The sequence below is a fragment of the Neovison vison genome, chromosome 3 (assembly GCF_020171115.1).
Source record: "Neovison vison isolate M4711 chromosome 3, ASM_NN_V1, whole genome shotgun sequence".
NCBI classification, from domain to species: Eukaryota; Metazoa; Chordata; class Mammalia; order Carnivora; family Mustelidae; genus Neogale; species Neogale vison.
Window position 1 is genome coordinate 216,825,336 of NC_058093.1, and position 25,041 is coordinate 216,850,376.

The 25,041-nt window shown below is 39.5% G+C and overlaps 1 protein-coding gene across 1 annotated transcript in view; it reads left to right on the top strand.

The window, feature by feature from the left end:
* The window catches only part of LOC122902023 (solute carrier family 5 member 4), a 62,590-nt gene that overhangs the window by 13,078 nt on the left and 24,471 nt on the right, over nucleotides 1-25,041 (top strand). The window contains exons 7-9 of the mRNA XM_044241078.1: nucleotides 18,001-18,081; nucleotides 20,456-20,676; nucleotides 23,408-23,543. Of these exons, the coding sequence (XP_044097013.1) occupies nucleotides 18,001-18,081; nucleotides 20,456-20,676; nucleotides 23,408-23,543 (438 nt within the window). The remainder of the gene's footprint in view (nucleotides 1-18,000; nucleotides 18,082-20,455; nucleotides 20,677-23,407; nucleotides 23,544-25,041) is intronic.

Genomic DNA, 25,041 nt, shown 5'->3' on the forward strand with positions numbered 1-25,041 from the left:
CAAACTATGGAAAGAACCAAGATGCCCTTCAACGGATGAATGGATAAGGAAGATGTGGTCCATATACACTATGGAGTATTATGCCTCCATCAGAAAGGATGAATACCCAACTTTTGTAGCAACATGGACGGGACTGGAAGAGATTATGCTGAGTGAAATAAGTAAAGAAGAGAGAGTCAATTATCCTATGTTTTCACTTATTTGTGGAGCATAACAAATAGCATGGAGGACAAGGGGTGTTAGAGAGGAGTGGGGAATTTGGGTAAATTGGAAGGGGAAGTGAACCATGAGAGACTATGGACTCTGAAAAACAGTCTGAGGGGTTTGAAGTGGTGGGGGGGTGGGAGGTTGGGGTACCAGGTGGTGGGTATTATAGAGGGCACAGCTTGCATGGAGCACTGGGTGTGGTGAAAAAATAATGATTAATATTTTTCTGAAAATAAATAAATTGAAAAAAAAATTTAAAAAAAGAATGGACAGATCATCTAAGTGGAAAATCAACAAGAAAATAATGACTTTAATGACACACTGGGCCAGATGGACTTAACAGATATATTTAGAATATGTCATTCTAAAGCAGCAGAATACACATTCATTCTAAGTGTGCACAGAATAAATCATATACTGGGTCAAAATCAGCCCTCAACAAATACAAAATTACTGAGATCATACCACGCATATTTTCAGACCATTATGCAATGAATCTTGAAGTAATAACAAGAAAAATTTGGAAAGACCTCCAATAGATGGAGGTTAAAAAGCATCACTAAAGATGAATGAATTAACCAGGAAATTAAAGAACACATTTAAAAAATACATGGAAACAAATGAAAATGAAAATATGACTGTCCAAAACCTTTGGAAGGCAAAAAGAAATCCTAACTGGGAAACATATTATAATAGAGGCCTACCTCAAAAACCAAGAAAAGTCTCAAATATACAACCTAACCTTACAACTAAAGGAGCTACAAAAAGAACAGCAAATAAAGCCTAAAGCCAGAAGAAGGAGAGAAATAATAAAGATTAGATGAGAAATAAATGACATAGAAACAAACAAACAAAAAACAATAGAACAAATCAATGAAACTAAGAGACAGTTCTTCAAAAACAATTAATAGAATTGATAAAACCCTAACCATAGTTTTGGGGGGACAAGATGGCGGGGTATTAGGAAGAGGCGTCTTTTCAGCTGGTACCCCAAAGTGAGCTGATTACCTACCAAAGAACTCCGATGACCCATGAAATCAGCCTGAGATCAGAATTATACACGTCTGGATCTCTACAGGGGCAGAAGAAGCCAGTGAGCAGGTAAAGTGGAATGGGAACGGCGGACTGATATCAGAAGATAAACAAAAGGGGGAGGGAGCCACCAGAGGTGACGGGTGGGAAAGTAATACCCCGTATGAGCGAGAGTGCCCTGCGTCTGGGGACCAGCATTAACTTGGAGACTGGTTGAAAGCACTCCAAAAGAGCAAAGGATCGCGGGGGGAAATTGTGGGAATTGGGGCGGCTAGGGACAGGGGCTTAAGTCCCCGGTCCCAGACGGCCTCCCCGGCTTGGAGGCAGAGAGAGTGCGGCGGAGAAACCAGCTACTGGTCCCTAAGCCGCCAGCGCGCCCCAGAGCGTGTGGGTTCCTGCTCCTGTGAGGGGATGGGAGCTGCACCGGTCTGCAGAACGCGCGCTAGCCCTACCACAAAGCTTGAGGCGCGTGCACGTCCCTCGAGCTCTCCTGGGTTACTAAGGCCCGGGGGAGCTTCTTGACCTGCGCCATTGTTTCAAAGTCTAAGCCCGCGCGCCCGAAACTCTTCCCCGGACAGAGGCGCGCAAAAGACAAGCCTGCGGCTTATGGACCAGCGCCCCGTTTTCAGTGCCCCAGACCCGTGCCCGACCCACAACCGCCTCTGAAAAGAGGTGCGCGCAAGCCAGGCACTCCCAGCCAAGGCCGGCGGCAAAATCTCAGTGTGCGATTGCTGCTTGGAACCTCTCTGGCGGTCAGGAGCTCCCAGACAGCCGCCACTGCCTTGGCTTTGGGGATGAGCAAAAGATCCTGCGCCCCCAGGGTCTGCAACTTGGAACCTGTGCTGCCAGCGTCCAAGGGGGAATTTATTCAGCTTCTGCACCCAGACTGAGGCTTCTCTCTGAGACGGAGATCAGGGTGTGGTTTGATTTCTTTTACTACTACAAAAACCATCAAAGGCGGTCAAGGTGAGAGGAAAAAAAGTGAACAAGCAAAAAAAAACTGCCAGAGAACAAAAGCCTGAAAAAAACCAGTTCCCCAGAGCCCACACCCTTGAGGGGGGCGGGGGGACACAACTCAGGAAACATCATTGACTGACAACTCAGGTGGCAGGCCCCTCCCCCAGAAAACAAACCAAGAAAGAAAAAAAAAAAAGGCTACAAGAGAACCACCACTACTTCACTGGAAAACTTGTATTATTCACTCGTTTCCACTATTCTGGTTCATATATATATATATACATATATATATATATACATATATATATACATATATATATTTTTTTTACACATAGGTAATTTTTTTAACCTATTTACCATGACAGCGAGCTGCACAGTACATCAAATTCCATAATACCTTTCTAACCTGAACATTTTGATACATAAACCTATGTTTTTCTTTTGCTTTTTTATTTTTTGAATTCCTTTTTTTAAAATTTTAGTTTAGTTTAGTCTAGTATATTCCTTTTTATTTTTATCCTCTAATATTCATATAGAGTTAACTTCAAAGTAATCCCCTTTCCCCAATCAATACTACCCCTATAGGTAAACCAATTTTTAATCCCCTTTATCTTAGGAAAGTTGAGTCCTTTAACAAAGATATCAAGATACATCCAGGAAGAATCAAAACAACCTTCCTCGCACACACTGAGAATTGATAAGAACTCTCCCATCTTTTTCCACCAGTGTTTCTGTGTTTTTTGAGTTTGTCCTGATAGCATATAAATTTTACACTTCTGGTTCTTTTTGACGAGGTTCTTTCTTTATTTGCATATATATATTTTTTTCTTTTCTTCTTTCACTTGCCATATAATTGTATCAGTCTTTCTATCTCTTTTTGTTTGTCTACTTCATAAATCTTACCTTGGGGCCCATCTGGGCTGAACCTTCTCTTTCATCTTCCCTTTCTTTCCTGTCTCTCTCTCTCTCTTTTATCTTTTTTTCTTCTTCTTTTTCTTCTTTTCCTTTTATTCTTTTTCTTTTTCTTTTCTTTTGTCTCTCGTTTGGGTGGGGAATCCTGATTGCTCAAAAGTGTTCCAGGGTGCACCTTGACTGCACCAGAGTTAATACATCCAGCTACATCTGTTCAGTCTTCTCCCACCAAAATGACTAGGAGGAGGAATGCCCAACAGAAGAAAAATACAGAGGATGGACCTTCTGCAACAGGGCTAACGGCTATCAACATAGACAATATATCGGAAAGAGAATTCAGGCTAACAATTACCCAGGCAATAGCTAGGTTGGAGACAGCCATGGATGACCAAACAGAATTGATTGGGGCTGAACTGAAAGCGACCAGACAGGATGTTCACAATGTTAGGGCGGAGCTTAAAGCTACCAGGGAGGAGATCCACAATGCTCTCAATGAGTTCCAATCTAATCTAAACTCTCTCAAAGATAGGGTAACTGAGACAGAAGATAGAATTAGTGATCTGGAAAACAAACAGATAGAGAGAAAGGATCAGGAGGAAGCCTGGAACAAACAGCTTAGATCCCACGAAAGCCGAATCAGGGAAATAAATGATGCCATGAAGCATTCCAACGTCAGAATTATTGGAATTCCTGAAGGGGAGGAGAAAGAAAGAAGTCTAGAAGATATCGTGGAACAAGTCCTTCATGAAAATTTTCCAAATCTCACGAATGAAACCAGCGTTTGTGTACTAGAGGCTGAACGGTCGCCACCCAAGATTATACACTCCAAAAAAACATCACGACACCTGATAGTCAAATTGAGAAATTATAATTGTAGGTATAATCTCTTGAAAGCCGCCAGGCCAAAGAGGCTCCTTACTTACAGAGGGAAGCCCATCAGAATAACGTCAGACCTGTCCACAGAGACCTAGCAAGCAAGAAGAGGCTGGCAAGATATATTCAGGGCACTAAATGAGAAGAACATGCAGCCAAGAATACTTTATCCAGCAAGACTGACATTCAAAATGGATGGAGAGATAAAGAGTTTCCAAGACCGGCAAGGCTTAAAAGACTATGCAACCACCAAGCCGATACTGCAGGAAATATTAAGGGGGTTCTATAAAAGAGGAAAAATCCCAAGAATAGCATTGAACAGAAATATAGAGACAGTCTACAGAAAGAAAGACTTCAAAGGTCACTCGATGTCAATAATTTTATTTTATTTTATTTTATTTCCAATTTATTTATTTTCAGAAAAACAGTATTCATTATTTTTTCACCACACCCAGTGCTCCATGCAAGCTGTGCACTCTATAATACCCACCACCTGGTACCCCAACCTCGCACCCCCCCGCCACTTCAAACCCCTCAGATTGTTTTTCAGAGTCCATAGTCTCTCATGGTTCATCTCCCCTTCCAATTTACCCAAAAGCACATACCCTCCCCAATGTCCATAACCCTACCCCCCTTCTCCCAACCCCCCTCCCCCCAGCAACCCACAGTTTGTTTCGTGAGATTAAGAGTCACATATGGTTTGTCTCCCTCCCTATCCCATCTTGTTTCATGGATTCTTCTCCTACCCACTTAAGCCCCCATGTTGCATCACCACTCCCTCATATCAGGGAGATCATATGATAGTTGTCTTTCTCTGCTTGACTTATTTCGCTAAGCATGATACGCTCTAGTTCCATCCATGTTGTCACAAATGGCAAGATTTCGTTTCTTTTGATGGCGCATAGTATTCCATTGTGTATATATACCACATCTTCTTGATGCATTCATCTGTTGATGGACATCTAGGTTCTTTCCATAGTTTGGCTATTGTGGACATTGCTGCTAGAAACATTCGGGTGCAAGTGCCCCTTTGGGTCACTACGTTTGTATCTTTAGGGTAAATTCCCAGTAGTGCAATTGCTGGGTCATAGGGCAGTTCTATTTTCAACATTTTGAGGAACCTCCATGCTGTTTTCCAGAGTGGTTGCACCAGCTTGCATTCCCACCAACAGTGTAGGAGGGTTCCCCTTTCTCCGCATCCTCGCCAGCATCTGTCATTTCCTGACTTGTTGATTTTAGCCATTCTGACTGGTGTGAGGTGATATCTCATTGTGGTTTTGATTTGTATTTCCCTGATGCCGAGTGATATGGAGCACTTTTTCATGTGTCTGTTGGCCATCTGGATGTCTTCTTTGCAGAAACGTCTGTTCATGTCCTCTGACCATTTTTTGATTGAATTATTTGTTCTTTGGGTGTTGAGTTTGTTAAGTTCTTTATAGATTTTGGACACTAGTCCTTTATCTGATATGTCGTTTGCAAATATCTTCTCCCATTCTGTCAGTTGTCTTTTGGTTTTGTTAACTGTTTCCTTTGCTGTGCAAAAGCTTTTGATCTTGATGAAATCCCAAAAGTTCATTTTTGCCCTTGCTTCCCTTGCCTTTGGCGATGTTCCTAGGAAGATGTTGCTGCGGCTGAGGTCGAAGAGGTTGCTGCCTGTGTTCTCCTCAAGGATTTTGATGGATTCCTTTCTCACATTGAGGTCCTTAATCCATTTTGAATCTATTTTTGTGTGTGGTGTAAGGAAATGGTCCAATTTCATTTTTCTGCACGTGGCTGTCCAATTTTCCCAACACCATTTATTGAAGAGGCTGTCTTTTTTCCATTGGACATTCTTTCCTGCTTTGTCGAAAATTAGTTGACCATAGAGTTGAGGGTCTATTTCTGGGCTCTCTATTCTTTTCCATTGGTCTATGTGTCTGTTTTTGTGCCAGTACCATGCTGTCTTGATGATGACAGCTTTGTAATAGAGCTTGAAGTCCGGAATTGTGATGCCACCAACGTTGGCTTTGTTTTTCAATATCCCTTTGGCTATTCGAGGTCTTTTCTGGTTCCATATAAATTTTAAAATTATTTGTTCCATTTCTTTGATAAAGATGGATGGTACTTTGATAGGAATTGCATTAAATGTGTAGATTGCTTTAGGTAGCATAGACATTTTCACAATATTTATTCTTCCAATCCAGGAGCATGGAACATTTTTCCATTTCTTTGTGTCTTCCTCAATTTCTTTCATGAGTACTTTATAGTTTTCTGAGTATAGATTCTTAGCCTCTTTGGTTAGGTTTATTCCTAGGTATCTTATGGTTTGTGCTGCAATTGTAAATGGGATTGACTCCTTAATTTCTCTTTCTTCTGTCTTGTTGTTGGTGTAGAGAAATGCAACTGATTTCTGTGCATTGATCTTATATCCTGACACTTTACTGAATTCCTGTACAAGTTCTAGCAGTTTTGGAGTGGAGTCTTTTGGGTTTTCCACATAGAGGATCATATCATCTGCGAAGAGTGATAATTTGACTTCTTCTTTGCTGATTTGGATGCCTTTAATTTCCTTTTGTTGTCTGATTGCTGAGGCTAGGACTTCTAGTACTATGTTGAATAGCAGTGGTGATAATGGACATCCCTGCCGTGTTCCTGACCTTAGTGGAAAAGCTTTCAGTTTTTCTCCATTGAGAGTGATATTGGCAGTGGGTTTTTCATAGATGGCTTTGATGATATTGAGGTATGTGCCCTCTATCCCTACACTTTGAAGGGTTTTGATCAGGAAGGGATGCTGTACTTTGTCAAATGCTTTTTCAGCATCTATTGAGAGTATCATATGGTTCTTGTTCTTTCTTTTATTGATGTGTTGTATCACATTGACTGATTTGCGGATGTTGAACCAACCTTGCAGCCCTGGGATAAATCCCACTTGGTCGTGGTGAATAATCCTTTTAAGGTACTGTTGAATCCTATTGGCTAGTATTTTGGTGAGAATTTTTGCATCTGTGTTCATCAAGGATATTGGTCTATAGCTCTCTTTTTTGATGGGATCCTTGTCTGGTTTTGGGATCAAGGTGATGCTGGCCTCATAAAATGAGTTTGGGAGTTTTCCTTCCATTTCTATTTTTTGAACAGTTTCAGGAGAATAGGAATTAGTTCTTCTTTAAATGTTTGGTAGAATTTCCCCGGGAAGCCATCTGGCCCTGGGCTTTTGTTTGTTTGGAGATTTTTAATGACTGTTTCAATCTCCTTACTGGTTATGGGTCTGTTCAGGCTTTCTATTTCTTCCTGGTTCAATTTTGGTAGTTTATATGTTTCTAGGAATGCATCCATTTCTTCCAGATTGTCAAATTTGTTGGCGTAGAGTTGCTCATAGTATGTTCTTATAATAGTTTCTATTTCTTTGGTGTTAGTTGTGATCTCTCCTCTTTCATTCATGATTTTATTTATTTGGGTCCTTTCTCTTTTCTTTTTGATAAGTCTGGCCAAGGGTTTATCAATTTTATTAATTCTTTCAAAGAACCAGCTCCTAGTATGGTTGATTTGTTCTATTGTTTTTTTGGTTTCTATTTCATTGATTTCTGCTCTGATCTTTATGATTTCTCTTCTCCTGCTGGGCTTAGGGTTTCTTTCTTGTTCTTTCTCCAGCTCCTTTAGGTGTAGGGTGTACCTGAGACCTTTCTTGTTTCTTGAGAAAAGCTTGTACCGCTATATATTTTCCTCTCAGGACTGCCTTTGTTGTGTCCCACAGATTTTGAACCGTTGTATTTTCATTATCATTTGTTTCCATGATTTTTTTCAATTCTTCTTTAATTTCCCGGTTGACCCATTCATTCTTTAGAAGGATGCTGTTTAGTCTCCATGTATTTGGGTTCTTTCCAAACTTCCTCTTGTGGTTGAGTTCTAGCTTCAGAGCACTGTGGTCTGAAAATATGCAGGGAATGATCCCAATCTTTTGATACCGGTTGAGTCCTGATTTAGGACCGAGGATGTGATCTATTCTGGAGAATGTTCCATGTGCACTAGAGAAGAATGTGTATTCTGTTGCTTTGGGATGAAATGTTCTGAATATATCTGTGATGTCCATCTCATCCAGTGTATCATTTAAGGCCTTTATTTCCCTGTTGATCTTTTGTTTGGATGATCTGTCCATTTCAGTGAGGGGAGTGTTAAAGTCCCCTACTATTATTGTATTATTGTTGATGTGTTTCTTTGATTTTGTTATTAATTGGTTTATATAGTTTGCTGCGCCCACGTTGGGGGCATAGATATTTAAAATTGTTAGATCTTCTTGTTGGACAGACCCTTTGAGTATGATATAGTGTCCTTCCTCATCTCTTATTATAGTCTTTGGCTTAAAATCTAATTGATCTGATATAAGGATTGCCACTCCTGCTTTTTTCTGATATCCATTAGCATGGTAAATTCTTTTCCACCCCCTCACTTTAAGTCTGGGGGTGTCTTCCGGTTTAAAATGAGTTTCTTGGAGGCAACATATAGATGGGTTTTGTTTTTTTATCCATTCTGATACCCTGTGTCTTTTGATTGGGGCATTTAGCCCATTAACATTCAGGGTAACTATTGAGAGATATGGTTTTAGTGCCATTGTATTGCCTGTAAGGTGATTGTTACTGTATATTGTCTCTGTTCCTTTCTGATCTACCACTTGTAGGCTCTCTCTTTGCTTAGAGGACCCTTTTCAGTATTTCCTGTAGAGCTGGTTTGGTGTTTGCAAATTCTTTCAGTTTTTGTTTGTCCTGGAAGCTTTTAATCTCTCCTTCTATTTTCAATGATAGCCTAGCTGGATATAGTATTCTTGGCTGCATGTTTTTCTCGTTTAGTGCTCTGAAAATGTCATGCCAGCTCTTTCTGGCCTGCCAGGTCTCTGTGGATAAATCAGCTGCCAATCTAATACTTTTACCATTGTATGTTACAGACTTCTTTTCCTGGGCTGCTTTCAGGATTTTCTCTTTGTCACTAAGGCTTGTAAATTTTACTATTAGGTGACGGGGTGTGGGCCTATTCTTATTGATTTTGAGGGACGTTCTCTGAACCTCCCGAATTTTGATGCTCATTCCCTTTGCCATATTGGGGAAATTCTCCCCAATAATTCTCTCCAGTATACCTTCCGCTCCCCTCTCTCTTTCTTCTTCTTCTGGAATCCCAATTATTCTAATGTTGTTTCGTCTTATGGTGTCACTTATCTCTCGAATTCTCCCCTCATGGTCCAGTAGCTGTTTGTCCCTCTTTTGCTCAGCTTCTTTATTCTCTGTCATTTGGTCTTCTATATTGCTAATTCTTTCTTCTGCCTCATTTATCCGAGCAGTGAGAGCCTCCATTTTTGATTGAACTTCATTAATAGCTTTTTTGATTTCAACTTGGTTAGATTTTAGTTCTTTTATTTCTCCAGAAAGGGCTTTTATATCTCTGGAGAGGGTTTCTCTAATATCTTCCATGCCTTTTTCAAGCCCGGCTAGAACCTTGAGAATTGTCATTTTGAACTCTAGATCTGACATATTACCAATGTCTGTATTGATTAGGTCCCTAGCCTTCGGTACTGCCTCTTGTTCTTTTTTTTGTTGTGAATTTTTCCGCCTTGTCATTTTGTCCAGCTAAGAGTATATGAAGGAGCAAGTAAAATACTAAAAGGGTGGCAACAATCCCAGGAAAATGTGCTTTAACCAAATCAGAAGAGATCCCAAATCGTGAGGGGGGATTTCTCCCCCCTCACGATTGGGTGAGGGATCTCCTCTGATTGGGATCTCCTTTGATTGGGATCTCCCAATCTCTTCTGATTGGGATCTCCCAATCTCTTCTGATTGGGATCTCTTCTGATTTGGGGATAAAAAGAGGTTCAAAAAGAACGAAAAAAAAAGAATTAAAAAAAAGAGATTGAATTAAAAATTCAGTCAAGAATTTAAAAAAGAATTAAGAAAAAAAAGATTGAAGAGATTAGGATCTCTTCTGATTTGGGGATAAAAGAGGTTCAAAAAGAAAGAAAAAAAGAATTAAAAAAAGGAAATGAATAATAAAAGTATAAAAAAGAAAAATATATATATATTAGATAATCTAGTTAAAAAACGTTAAAAAAGAAAAGGGTAAAAGTTATAAAAAATTTTAGCAGAAGAAGAGAAAAAAAAATGAAAAAGAAAAAAATTAAATTAACTGCAAGACTAAAAAATCACAGGCAGAAAGCCATGAGTTCCGTTGTTTGTTTTCTCCTCCTCTGGAATTCTGCTGCTCTCTCCTTGGTATTGAAACTGCACTCCTTGGTAGGTGAACTTGGTCTTGCCTGGATTTCTTGTTGATCTTCTGGGGGAGGGGCCTGGTGTAGTGATTCTCAAGTGTCTTTGCCCCAGGCGGAATTACACCGCCCTTACCGGGGGCCGGGCTGAGTGATCTGCTCGGCTTTGCTTTCAGGAGCTTTTGTTCCCTGAGCGCTTTCCGTAGAGTTCCAGAGGACGGGAATACAAATGGCGGCCTCCTGGTCTTCGGCCCGGAGGAGCCGAGAGCCCAGGGCCCCGCTCCCCTGTGCGCCCTCAGTGAACAGCTCCTAGTAACTCGCTTCTGCCTAACCTCCAGCCGCGCTCCGAGCTCACCGAGCTTGCGACCGGTTCAAGGCAACTCCGAGCTGCGAGCTTACTGTCGGCTCTGTCTCTGCAGCCGGCCATCCCATTCCAATAACCGCAAGCTCTGCGACACTCAGACACCCCCGATCCTTCTGTGACCCCGCGGGACCTGAGGTCACACCGATCCCATGTGGGCTTCGCCCCAGTTTAGCCTCTGGAGCGATGTCCCTCAGCGGAACAGACTTTTAAAAGTCCTGATTTTGTGCTCCGTTGTTCGGTCGCTTGCCGGGAGCTGGCTACTCCCCCCAGGGTCTATCTTCCCGCCGCTTTGGATTCACTTCTCCGCCAGTCCTACCTTTCAGAAAGTGGTTGTTTTTCTGTTTCTAGAATTGCTGTTCTTCTCTTCGATCTGCCGATGGATTTGCAGGTGTTTGCAATCTTTAGATAAGCTCTCTAGCTGATCTCCTGCTAGCTGAGGTAGTCTCAGCCTGCTACTTCTCTGCCATCTTGACTCCTCCCCCAACTCAATGTGAATAAAAATGTATCTATCACTAATCACTCTCAATGAGAATGGCCTAAATGCACCCATAAACGGCACAGGGTTGCAGATTGGATAAAACGACAGGATCCATCCATATGCTGTCTACAAGAGACCCATTTTGAACCTAAAGATACACGCAGACTGAAAGTGAAGGGGTGGAGAAGCATCTTTCATGCCAATGGGACTCAAAAGAAGACTGGGGTAGCGATTCTCATATCAGATAAATTAGACTTCAAACTAAAGACTGTAGTCAGAGATACAGAAGGACACTACATAATCCTTAAAGGGACTATCCACCAAGATGATCTAACAATTGTAAATATCTATGCTCCCAATATGGGAGCAGCCAATTACTGAAGAAAACTGTTAATCAAGATAAAGAGTCATATTGATATGAATACACTAATCGTAGGAGATCTTAACACGCCTCTTTCAGAATTAGACAGATCATCGAAGCAGAAAATCAATAAAGAAACAAGAGCATTGAATGACACATTGGACCAGATGGACCTCATAGATATATACAGAACATTCCACCCTAAAACAGCAGAATACTCATTCTTCTCAAGTGCAGACGGAACCTTCTCCAGAATAGTCCACATACTGGGTCACAAATCAGGACTCAACTGATACCAAAAGACTGAGATGATTCCCTGCATATTCTCAGATCACAATGCTTTGAAACTGGAGCTCAATCACAAGGAAAAGTTCCGAAGAAACTCAAACACCTGGAAGCTAAAGACCACCTTGCTTAAGAATGCTTGGATCAACCAGGAGATCAAAGAAGAACTGAAACAATTCATGGAAGCCAAAGAGAATGAAGACACTTCGGTCCAAAACCTATGGGATACAGCAAAGGCGGTCCTAAGGGGAAAATACATAGCCATCCAAGCCTCGCTCAAAAAAATTGAAAAATCCAGAACACACCAGCTGTCTCTACACCTTAAAGAACTGGAGGATCAACAACAAATCAAACCAACTCCACACATAAGAAGGGAAATCATCAAGATTAGAGCTGAGATCAATGAGGGAGAAACCAGAGATACAGTAGAACGTATCAATGAAACTAGAAGCTGGTTTTTTGAAAGAATCAATAAGATCGATAAGCCACTGGCTACACTAATCCAAAAGAAAAGAGAGAAATCCCAAATTCATAAAATTATGAATGAAAAGGGAGAGATCACAACTAACGCCAAGGAAGTAGAAACAATCATCAGAAGTTATTACGAACAGTTATATGCCAATAAGCTTAGCAACCTAGATGAAATGGATGCATTCCTGGAAAAATATAAACTACCAAAATTGAACCAGGAAGAAATCGACAACCTGAATAGACCGATATCTAATAACGAGATTGAAGCAGTGATCAAAAACCTCCCAAAAAACAAGAGCCCAGGACCTGACGGATTCCCTGGGGAATTCTACCAAACTTTCCAAGAAGAAATAACACCTATTCTCCTGAAGCTGTTTCAAAAAATTGAAGCAGAAGGAAAACTTCCAGACTCTTTCTATGAAGCCAGCATTACCCTGATCCCCAAACCAGGCAAGGACCCTACCAAAAAGGAGAATTTCAGACCAATATCCCTGATGAATATGGATGCTAAGATTCTCAACAAGATCCTAGCCAACAGGATCCAACAGCACATTAAAAAGACTATCCACCATGATCAGGTGGGATTCATCCCTGGGGTAAAAGGATGGTTCAACATTCGCAAATCAATCAATGTGATACAACAAATTAATATGAGAAGAGAGAAGAACCACATGGTCCTCTCAATTGATGCAGAAAAAGCATTTGACAAAATCCAACATCCGTTCCTGATTAAAACGCTTCAAAGTATAGGGATAGAGGGAACATTCCTGAACCTCATCAAATCTATCTATGAAAGACCCACAGCAAATATCATCCTCAATGGGAAAAAGCTTGCAGGCTTCCCGTTGAGATTAGGAACAAGACAAGGATGCCCACTTTCACCACTCTTGTTCAACATAGTATTAGAAGTCCTAGCAACAGCAATCAGACAACAGAGAGAAATAAAAGGTATCCAAATTGGTAATGAAGAAGTCAAACTCTCTCTCTTCGCAGATGACATGATTCTTTAAATGGAAAACCTAAAAGACTCCACCCCCAAACTACTAGAACTCATACAGCAATTCAGCAACGTGGCAGGATACAAAGTCAATGTGCAGAAATCAGTGGCTTTCTTATACACTAACAATGAAAATACAGAAAGGGAAATTAGAGAATCGATTTCATTTACTATAGCACCAAGAACCATAAGATACCTTGGAATAAACCTAACTAAAAGGTAAAGGATCTGTACTTGAGGAACTATAGAACACTCATGAAAGAAATTGAAGAAGACACGAATAGATGGAAGACCATTCCATGCTCTTGGATCGGAAGAATAAACATTGTTAAAATGTCTATACTGCCTAGAGCAATCTATACTTTTAATGCCATTCCGATCAAAATTCCACCGGCATTCTTCAAAGAGCTGAAGCAAATCATCCTAAAATTTGTATGGAATCAGAAGAGACCCCAAATCGCTAAGGAAATGTTGAAAAACAAAAATAAAGCTGGCGGCATCACCTTACCTGATTTCAAGCTTTATTACAAAGCTGTGATCACCAAGACAGCATGGTACTGGCATAAAAACAGACACATAGACCAGTGGAACAGAGTAGAGAGCCCTGATATGGACCCTCAACCCTATGGTCAATTAATCTTCGACAAAACAGGAAAAAATATACAGTGGAAAAAAGACAGTCTCTTCAATAAATGGTGCTGGGAAAACTGGACAGCTATATGTAGAAGAATGAAACTCGACCATTCTCTTACACCGTACACAAAGATCAACTCAAAATGGATAAAAGACCTCAATGTGAGACAGGAATCTATCAGAATCTTAGAGGAGAACATAGGCAGTAATCTCTTTGATATCAGCCACAGCAACTTCTTTCAAGATACGTCTCCAAAGGCAAAGGAAACAAAAGCGAAAATAAACTTCTGGGACTTCATCAAAATCAAAAGCTTCTGCACAGCAAAGGAAACAGTCAAAAAAACAAAGAGGCAACCCACGGAATGGGAGAAGATATTTGCAAATGACAGTACCGACAAAAGGTTGATATCCAGGATGTATAATGAACTCCTTAAACTCAACCCACACGAAACAGGCAAACACATCAAAAAATGGGCAGAAGATATGAACAGACACTTCTCCAATCAAGAAATACAAATGGCTATCAGACACATGAAAAAATGCTCATCATCATTAGCCCTCAGGGAGATTCAAATTAAAACCACATTGAGATATCACCTTACACCAGTTAGAATGGCCAAAATTAACAAAACAGGAAGCGACATGTGTTGGAGAGGATGTGGAGAAAGGGGAACCCTCTTACACTGTTGGTGGGAATGCAAGTTGGTGCAGCCTCTTTGGAGAACAGTGTGGAGATTCCTCAAGAAATTAAAAATAGAGCTTCCCTATGACCCTGCAATTGCACTCCTGGGTATTTACCCCAAAGATACAGATGTCGTGAAAAGAAGGGCCATCTGTACCCCAATGTTTATAGCAGCAATGGCCACAGTCGCCAAACTATGGAAAGAACCAAGATGCCCTTCAACGGATGAATGGATAAGGAAGATGTGGTCCATATACACTATGGAGTATTATACCTCCATCAGAAAGGACGAATATCCAACTTTTGTAGCAACATGGACGGGACTGGAAGAGATTATGCTGAGTGAAATCAGTCAAGCAGAGAGAGTCAATTATCATATGGTTTCACTCATTTGTGGAGCATAATCAATAGCATGGAGGACAAGGGGCGTTAGAGAGGAGTAGGGAATTTGGGTAAATTGGAAGGGGAGGTGAACCATGGACTCTGAAAAACAATCTGAAGGGTTTGAAGTGTTGGGGGCGTGGGAGGTTGGGGTACCAGGTGGTGGGTATTATAGAGGGCACAGCTTGCATGGAGCACTGGGTGTGGTGTAAAAATAATGAATACTGTTTTTCTGAAAATAAATAAATTGGGGGAAAAAAAGAAAAAATAAAGAAAAATGTTTTTCTGAAAATAAATAAATTGAAAAAAAAGAAATAAAAAAAAAAAAGAACCAAAAGGGTTTCAAATACACAACCTAACCCTACACCTAAAGGAGCAGGAGAAAGAACAGCAAATAAAACCTAAACCCAGCAGGAGAAGAGAAATGGTAAAGATCAGAGCAGAAATCAATGAAATAGAAACCAAAAATTAAAAAAATAGAGCAAATCAATGAAACTAGGAACTGGTTCTTTGAAAGATTAATGATTGATAAACCCCTGGCCATACTTATCAAAAAGAAAAGAGAAAGGACCCAAATAAATAAAATCATGATTGAAAGAGGAGAGATCACAACTAACAACAAAGAAATAAAGACAATTATAAGAACATATGATGTGCAACTCTAGGCCAACAAATTTGACAATCTGGAAAAAATGGATGCATTCCTAGAGACATATCAACTACCACAACTGAACCAGGAAGAAATAGAAAACCTGAACAGACCCATAACCAGTAGGGAGATTGAAACAGGTATCAAAAATCTCCAAACAAAAGCCCAGGGCCAGACGGCTTCCCGGTTGAATTCTACCAATCATTTAAAGAAGAACTAATTCCTATTCTCCTGAAACTGTTCCAAAAAGTAGAAATGGAAGGAAAACTTCCAAACTCATTTTATGAGGCCAGCATCACCTTGATCCCAAAACCAGACAAGGATCCCATCAAAAAAGACAACTACAGATCAATATCCTTGATGAACACAGATGCGAAAATTCTCACCAAATACTAGCCAATAGGATTCAGCAGTACATTAAAAGGATTGTTCACCATGACCAAGTGGGATTTATTCCAGGGCTGCAAGGTTGGTTCAACATCCACAAGTCAATCAATGTGATACAACACATTAATAAAAGAAAGAACAAGAACCATACGATACTCTCAATAGATGCTGAAAAGCATTTGACAAAGTACAGCATCCCTTCCTGATCAAAACCCTTCAAAGTGTAGGGATAGAGGGCACATACCTCAATATCATCAAAGCTATCTATGAAAAACCCATTGCAAATATCATTCTCAATGGAGAAAAACTGAAAGCTTTTCCGCTAAGGTCAGGAACACAGCAGGGATGTCCATTATCACCACTGCTATTCAACATAGTACTAGAAGTCCTAGCCTCAGCAATCAGACAACAAAAGGAAATTAAAGGCATCCAAATCAGCAAAGAAGAAGTCAAACTATCCGTCTTTGCAGATGATATGATACTCTATGTGGAAAACCCAAAAGACTCCACTCCAAAATTGCTAGAGCTTGTACAGGAATTCAGTAAAGTGTCAGGATATAAAATCAATGCACAAAAATCAGTTGCATTTCTCTACACCAACAAGACAGGAGAAAGAGAAATTAAGGAGTCAATCCCATTTGCAATTGCACCACAAACCATAAGATACCTAGGAATAAACCTAACCAAAGAGGCAAAGAATCTATACTCAGAAAACTATAAAGTACTCATGAAAGAAATTGAGGGAGACACAAGGAAATGGAAAAATGTTCCATGCTCCTAGATTGGAGGAATAAATATTGTGAAAATGTCTATGCTACCTAAAGCAATCTACACATTGAATGCAATTCCTATCAAAGTACAATCCATCTTTTTCAAAGAAATGGAACAAATAATCCTAAAATGTATACAAAACCAGAAAAGACCTTGAATAGCCAAAGGAATATTGAAAAAGAAAGCCAAAGTTGGTGACATCACAATTCCTGACTTCAAGCTCTATTACAAAGCTGTCATCATCAAGACAGCATGGTACTGGCACAAAAACAGACACATAGATCAATGGAACAGAATAGAAAGCCCAGAAATGGACCCTCAACTCTATGGTCAATTAATCTTCGACAAAGAAGGAAAGAATGTCCAGTGGAAAAAAGATAGCCTCTTCAATAAATGGTGTTGGGAAAATTGGACAGCCACATGCAGAAAAATGAAATCGGACCATTTCCTTACACCACACATGAAAATAGACTCAAAATGGATGAAGTACCTCAATGTGAAAAAGGAATCCATCAAAATCCTTGAGGAGAACGCAGGCAGCAACCTCTTCAACCTCAGCCGCAGCAACATCTTCCAAGGAACATCGCCAAAGGCAAGGGAAGCAATTGTCCAACCCTTACTAACTTATGAAAATGAAACTAAACCAGCTCAGTTGGAAAAAATAGAGAAAAATAACAGCTATAACAGTCAAGACGGCTCTAGAGCCATTTTCATACATTTAGTTTATGTTTCAAAAATAAATAAAATATGAAGACTTGAGTCTTTCCTTTACAGAATCAGTCTTGTTTTCCAATGACACTCTCATAAGAAAATAGCTTGTTCACTGAGAGACTAGCAAGTCTAGAGTTGAAAAAGAAGTTGTTGTTTGTACAACACTGAAGCAAAACACAAGTCAATGACTGACTATATAACTGGCATTCAACTTATGAATCAATGATGTGTTTTAACACTAGAGTAAAAATGGCTGTGCCCAAATTTTTGAGAAACAGTATACATGGAGTATTACATGGAGTGAATTAAAGGATTGTTAAGGGAAACTTTCATGGTAATAAACTTTTGTTTTTTCTACTATTAATACTGAGAAACTCACATGAGTGTGGAATTTCACTATGGTTCATAGAAATTTGAGTTGAGGCCAGGCAAGGGAGACAGGAGGGTCAATGAAACACATAATTAAGAAGATAATGATGCCAAGAGAAACTTGTGGCCAAGCCAAGAACTTTTCATATGTTCTTTGCTGAGTTTCTAGGGTTTGGTTTTAGGAGAACCTAAAGGTGAAGGCAAAGAGATGAGGGGACAAAGATAAAATGTCCTGGTTCTTTTCTTTCTCTCCACAGGGGGATTGGCCTCAGTTATCTACACAGACACCCTCCAGACCATCATCATGCTGATAGGTTCTTTTATTCTCATGGGGTATGGTAAGTAATGACAGTATGTGCAGTGCCCTAGGGCTGGAAATGGTGAGACTGCTCTTTACTGCTGCCTCCCTGTTGTACATGGTTACACTTTCTAACCATTTATATAATTTATATCATTGAAACATCTGCCTAACTTCTTTCTTGCTATACTGTCTCAGCATGAGGGAAGAACTTCCCTTTCTTTAAAAAAAATTCTTGCTCAGGTTTAATCTTAATATGTTTGTGTTTGGAATCAACAAAATCAGTTTCACTGAGTTGGTTTTTTGCAAAAATATTGGTGCACTGGATTCAAGGCACAGAAACTATTTATATAAAACCTTCATAAAATGAAGGATTAAATATAAGAATGGTTTAAGATAATGATAACTGACTATTAACTTCGTTATGACTGATGCCATGGAAATTATTAAAGTATGTTACTCCATCTGCTGCTGGAATATACAAGCAGAGGTTGGATTTTCCTTTATGACTCTCACTTAATTAGTATCAGTTCATTCTTTTAAGTCATGGAGCAAGCACTATTAATGAATTTAATTTACAGTTTGCTTATTTTTGTTTTCTTATATTATGGTATCTGCTAACCTTTGCCCAGGAAATCCATGTGCATAATCAAAAGGATATAAGATGAAAATAAGTGTCTTTTCATTCCTCCCCTGTCCTGCAGCCACCATGTTCCAACCACTCAAGCTGCACTGAATATAATTCTGAATATGCATGCACCTAATCACAAGCCACAGTAAATACAATTCTAAATATGCAGGTATCAATTACAGAGCTTGAAGATAATGTGAAGCAAAAACTGATAAAACTGTAAGGTCAACAAATCCACAAAGAGAGTTGGTGATTTTGACACAACATGGGTACCATTAGTCACATATGGCTATTTAAATTTAAATTAATAAAAATTTAAAATTCATTTTCTCATTTGCCTAGCCATATTTCTTTTTTTATTCCATTTATTTATTTGACAAAGAGAGAGAGAGATCACAAGTAGGTAGAGAGGCAGGCAGAGAGAGAAGGGGAAACAGGCTCCCTGCTGAGCAGAGAGCCTAATGCAGGGCTCAATCCCAGGACCCTGAGACCATGCCCTGAGCTGAAGGCAGAGGCTTTAACCCACTGAACCACCCAGGTGCCCCTTCCTAGCCATATTTCAAGTGCTCAATATATGGCTAGTAGTTTTGACATGGGCAGCACAGATATAGAACTGTTCTATCATAGCAGAAAATTCTATTGAGAGCAGCTCTAGAGACAACTGCTAGTACCCAATTCCTTGCAAAGTTTCTATTTAGAAAATTTCTATGCTGTTCTTACTTATGTTTCTTTTTGTCTAGTTTTGGTGATGTACCTCTAGAATCACCTTCTCCTAACCTTGTAAGAGAGGAGATTCACATCTCCTAGCATCATTCCTTTATTGCTGTTAAAAACCGTATTCCCCTTAGCAGAAAAATTTCTTTGTATGTTCTGTATCCTCCATTGGATTGAATTCCTGTCCTGCATATTTATTTTGCACATAATCCTAGCACAATGCTTGGCACATACAAACACTTTGGTGCTAAACGAAATAAGTAATGGAGAAGTAAATTAATGACAACCACAACACTAAGGATGTATGACACTCTGATGAATTTTGTACTACTTTATTTAACTTATCCTAGGTGGGCCCAGATGCCTGGGCTCATGTTTCTTTCTAGGGTTTCTATACATTATTGCTCTTTTCTACACTTCTCTTGCCTTTCCAGACCCCCAGTGGGCTCTCACCATTTCACCTCACTACACATAATCTGCTGCCTCCAATATCTGTTCCTTATCTTCTTATTTTTTTATTCTAGCATGAGTAGAATACAGTATTGCATCAGAAAAACCAGACTGTGCATAATGTCAGAATATCCAGACTTTGTGTCAGCAAGAGAGACCATTGCTCTGGTTTTTTCAGAGGAGTTGGGGCTTTCTCATGGCTAATTCTGCTAGTCTCACTCTGTTACCTCACCTTCAGGCTTATTTCTGTTCTGGATGGTTATGAGACATCAACATCAGTCTGTTGCATAACAGTTTTATTTTTACTGTAAACCTAGGCACTAAAAACAATTTTCAAAAGTGACATAAGGAGAAAGGTTAAAGGGTGATTTGCTTTGTCTACCTTGTGAAAGCATGATAGAATTGCCAATGCCAGTGAAAGTCCTAGAAAGACATGGATCCGAGAACACTGAAGATTTGACTAGGCTGATTGGAGATGCTTGGATACCTCCACCACAAAGGAATAACTATGAACAGATTCCTATTAAATTATATTTAATAATAGATTTAGTTCTATTAAATTAGATTTAATATGATTAGATTTCTATTAAACATTTCATGTTATCCAATACCTTTGCAGCATTTACCGAAGTGGGAGGCTATGAGAGTTTTACAGAAAAGTACATGAACGCCATCCCAACCATAGTTGAGGGGGACAACCTGACAATCAGCTCCAAGTGCTACACTCCTCAGGTTGACTCCTTCCACATTTTCCGAAATGCAGTCACAGGGGATCTTCCTTGGCCAGGAACAATATTCGGAATGACCATAGTAGCTCTGTGGTACTGGTGCACAGATCAGGTAAAGTATGTGTGTGGTGTATAAATATGTTTATGTTGCTCTTTTTCTACTCATAGAAAAGCATCTAGTTTCTATTTTGTACACACATAAACACACATGCATGCACACACATTGTTTAAACAGCCAAACACTTCTACAAGAGTTGTTATGAAAAATAAATGTCTGTTGTCCTGCTCTCTATCCTATTTGTCTCTCAAAAGCAAACATTTTTGGCTCCTTCAGTTAAGTATTTTGGTTTGTATTTCTCTTCTCTAAATCTTTGTACAGCATGGTTGTATAAACCTCCAGGGTCATGGACTATGGAGTTTAAAGGGGCAAGTCTGGCCTTTCCTGGGTCATCAGTGGGGTATCCAGGTAGAGGCACAGGTGGAGGCCAACAGCCCAGGCTTCCCACCTGTCTGCAGTCTAGTTGTGTTTGGAAAAATATTCTTTGCTGTCGTCCATGTTAGGCTTGATTGTGTCACTGCCTGGCTTCCAGCCAGCAGGACAGACTTCCCCATGCTCATCCATGTACTGGAAGGACTTCATCCACAGAGCACCCCATAGGCAAATCAGTATGGTTGGTGAACCATTGAAGTGTCATCACCTTGGAGCACATTAGAAATAAATGCTCTCAGATGTTACCCCGACCCACTGAATCAGAATTTACTTGTAAATTTGATCCCTAGGTGATTTAAATAAATTCTTGAATTGTTTCCTTTTGGTTTTCCAGTTTTCAGATTTTTATATTGTCTTCCAATAATTGAATTCTCCAGCAAGTTCCTGAGGAAAATAGGAGATAAATTTGTCTTCATGTTTGAAAATGTCTTCACTTCAACTTTTCTTAAATTGATCCTCTGGCCATGTACACATTTCTAAGTTGAAATAATTTTCCCAAAGACATAAATACATTGTCTTCTGACTTCCACCATTACTGGTGAGAAGCCTGAAGTTATTCTTGATCCTTTGGATGTAACCTGTCTTTTCTCTATGGAATTTTGTGTTTTCCTTTGGAAACCTTCTGCTGTTAAATGTTGGTCTTCTACAACTGGTTTTCTAGTGTTCTTATCTTTCATCCCCCATCTTTCATCTCTTGGTCTTTTTGCTCTACTTTCTAAATTTCCTCAATATTATCCTCCAGTTTCCTACCTTTGTATTTATAACTCTCAAGATCTTATCTTTTGGTTTTTGGATGTTGCTTTTCATAGCACTTGAGTTTGTTTTTGTTTTTTGTTTTGAAGTTTTCATCACCGTGCTTGCTTCAGCAGCACATATACTAAATTTGAATGAAGTATTCATCACCATCTATAGTCTCTGTCAACTCAAACCTATAATTTCACAATTGTAACCCATCTTGGGCCAGTGGTCACTTGTGTCAGTGAGGAATATATAAAATATATTCTTCTCTATATAAAATAAACTGATTTTCTCAACCTCTCTACCAAAGAGTGCATCCTTTCATTGATTTCTGCAACTATCTTTATTATTTACATCTGCCTCTGACCATCTGATTTATCTCCTGTAAATGGCCTCACATTCACCCTTAGATTTGATATATGACCCTGCTTGTCTGCTGACAGGCCTCCCCTACTCACCTTTGTGTTGTTCTTCCAACTTTCTGTTTCAAGCCCTCTGTCTAAAGATGGCACTGCTCCCCCAGCACTGAGGGACACTGTTGCTATCCTTAACAGATCTATCTCTCCAAACAGAATGAAACATTAAAAGCCATCCCTATATTCTGATATTTCTTGAGAAGAAAAATGTCAAGAAGTTATGGCATTATAGGTAGAAAACCTGCTTTACTAGAAAATTCTTAGTTAAGGGATTGCACAACTTAAGTGGAATGGTAAAATTATACAAATTGAATTTCCCAGAACCACTATTTTTGCTCCATAACTCAATGAGGTCCTCAGAATATTCTGAAGAAATCTAGAGATTAGTGTCTCGGGGTTCTCTTCTGATGGCTGCCTGACTCTGATGTTTCTATGCCAATGAGTCTGATTTCCCAAGGAGACAATTCTTTTCTAATGGTGAAGAGATACTGATGATTATGTGGCTTATTTGGTGCTTACAACACTAAAAGCAAAACTTAATCACACAACTGGTGGCAAAGACCAGTAGTGACAGCCTTCTACTTGGAGGAGCACATGGCCATGGTTTCAGTGCAGCCTAGAAGCTGTAAACATTTTAATAGTACTGATGTGTATTGACTTGTATGTATTGAGTCTTACAAACATTATACCAAATATTCAGCTGTCCTGCAAGAAATAATCCTTTTATTTATTTTTTATAACAAGTTTTTTATTATGTTCAATTAGCCAACATACATTATATCATTAGTTTTTGATGTAGTGTTCAACAATTCATTTGTTGCATATAAAATGTGAATTGTGTAATGCAATCACAAGTTTACAAATACTTCTAGAAGTTAGTAATTATTGACATTTCAATTGACCCATTTATATCCTTCTCTAAGTTAAAGTTATCATTAATTCTTTTTTCCATTTTTTAATTTATTTTTTATGTTCAATTGAAGATAACCTTTTTAGAGATGAAAAATCTGCATGTCACAAGGCCAAATACTCAAAGAAGTGGAGCAGAGATTCGAGTTCTGATTTCACTCTGAAGTCCATTATTTTCCATTACTCATGGCCTCATATCTTACTGTAACATTAATCCCTGAAAAGAAGCACTCACCTTCTTTTACATCATCCTCAAGTTGTTTGATGACTATATCATGTTTTCCTGGCAGGTAATTGTGCAGCGCTGCCTATCAGGTAAGAACATGTCTCATGTGAAGGCCGCCTGCATCATGTGTGGGTACCTGAAACTGCTGCCCATGTTCCTCATGGTGATGCCAGGAATGATCAGCCGCATCTTATACACAGGCAAGTCATTGATTCATAAATCCTCTTTCTTTTATAACTCCAAGTAGTGGTTTTAAGATGTATTAAAACCTCGATAAGATAGAAAACCCATTATGGGGTGCCTGGGTGGCTCAGTGGGTTAAGCCTGTGCCTTTGGCTCCGGTCGTGGTCTCAGGGTCCTGGGATCGAGCCCCACATGGGCCTCTCTGCTCAGCAGGGAGCCTGCCTCCCCCCTCTCTCTCTCTGCCTGCCTCTCTGCCTACTTGTGATCTCTCTCTCTCTCTCTGTAAAATAAATAAATAAAATATTAAAAAAAAAAAGATAGAAAACCCATTATGAATGGAAGTAAAAACACAATTCCAGGTGGTGAGAACAGTTTTTGCAGGGGCTCAGAAACAGGAAATTCTGGCATATTTGGCACCTATATATCCAATTAGTAGGGAACAGTCAACAAAATTATTGTATGCCCCCTCTATGAAAATTACACACAAGAGACCAAAAACTTTCTCAAAACTTAGTAAAATTGTTATTATGTTTAAGTGTAAAAAGCAAACTACAAAGGGCACCTGGGTGGCTCAGTGGATTAAGGCCTCTGCCTTCAGCTCAGGTCATGATCTCAGGGTCCTGGAATCGAGCCCTGCATCGGGCTCTCTGCTCATCAGGGAGGCTGCTTCCCTTCCTCTCTCTCTCTGCCTGCCTCTCTGCCTACTTGTGATCTCTGTTAAATAAATTAATAAAATGTTTTTTTTAAAAAAAGCAAACTACAAAATATGATCTCAACAATTACTACAGTTTTGCAAAAGAGACATTTCTCTGTGGGAAAAGATTAGAAAAGAATTAAAAGAAAAAACAAAGAGGTTCCTGTGTGGCTCAGTCAATTATCTGCCTTCAGCTCAGACCATGACCCCTGGGCCCCAGGATAGAACCCCACATAAGGCTTCCTGCTCAGTGGGGAGTCTGCTTCTCCCTCTGACCCTCCCCTTTTCATGCTCTCTCTCTTTCACTCTCTCTCTCTCTCAAATAAATAAATAAAATCTTTTTTTAAAAGAATTAAAAAACTAAAAGCAGCTAATGTGTTAGGTGTTAGTATTCTGGGAGATTTTTTTTTAATATATGGACCATATTTTCTTTATCCATTCATCTTTTGAAAGGGCATCTTGGCTTTTTTCACAGTTTGGTGATTGTGGCCATTACTGCTATGAACATTGGGGTACAGATGACCCTTCTTTTCAATACATCTGTATCTTTGGGGTAAATACCCAGTAGTGCAATTGCAGTGTCATAGGGTATCTCTATTTTTAATTTCTTCTTTTCCCTATTAAAATTACATTTTATTTATTTTATTTTTTAAAACTTTTTCAATGTTCCAAAATTCATTGTTTATGCACCACACTCAGTGCTCCATGCAATACATGCCCTCCTTTATCTGCCACCAGGCTCACCCAATCCCTCCAACCTCGTCCCCTCCAAACCCTCAGTTTGTTTCTCAGAGATTTTTTTAAGTCATTTTTTTGCTATC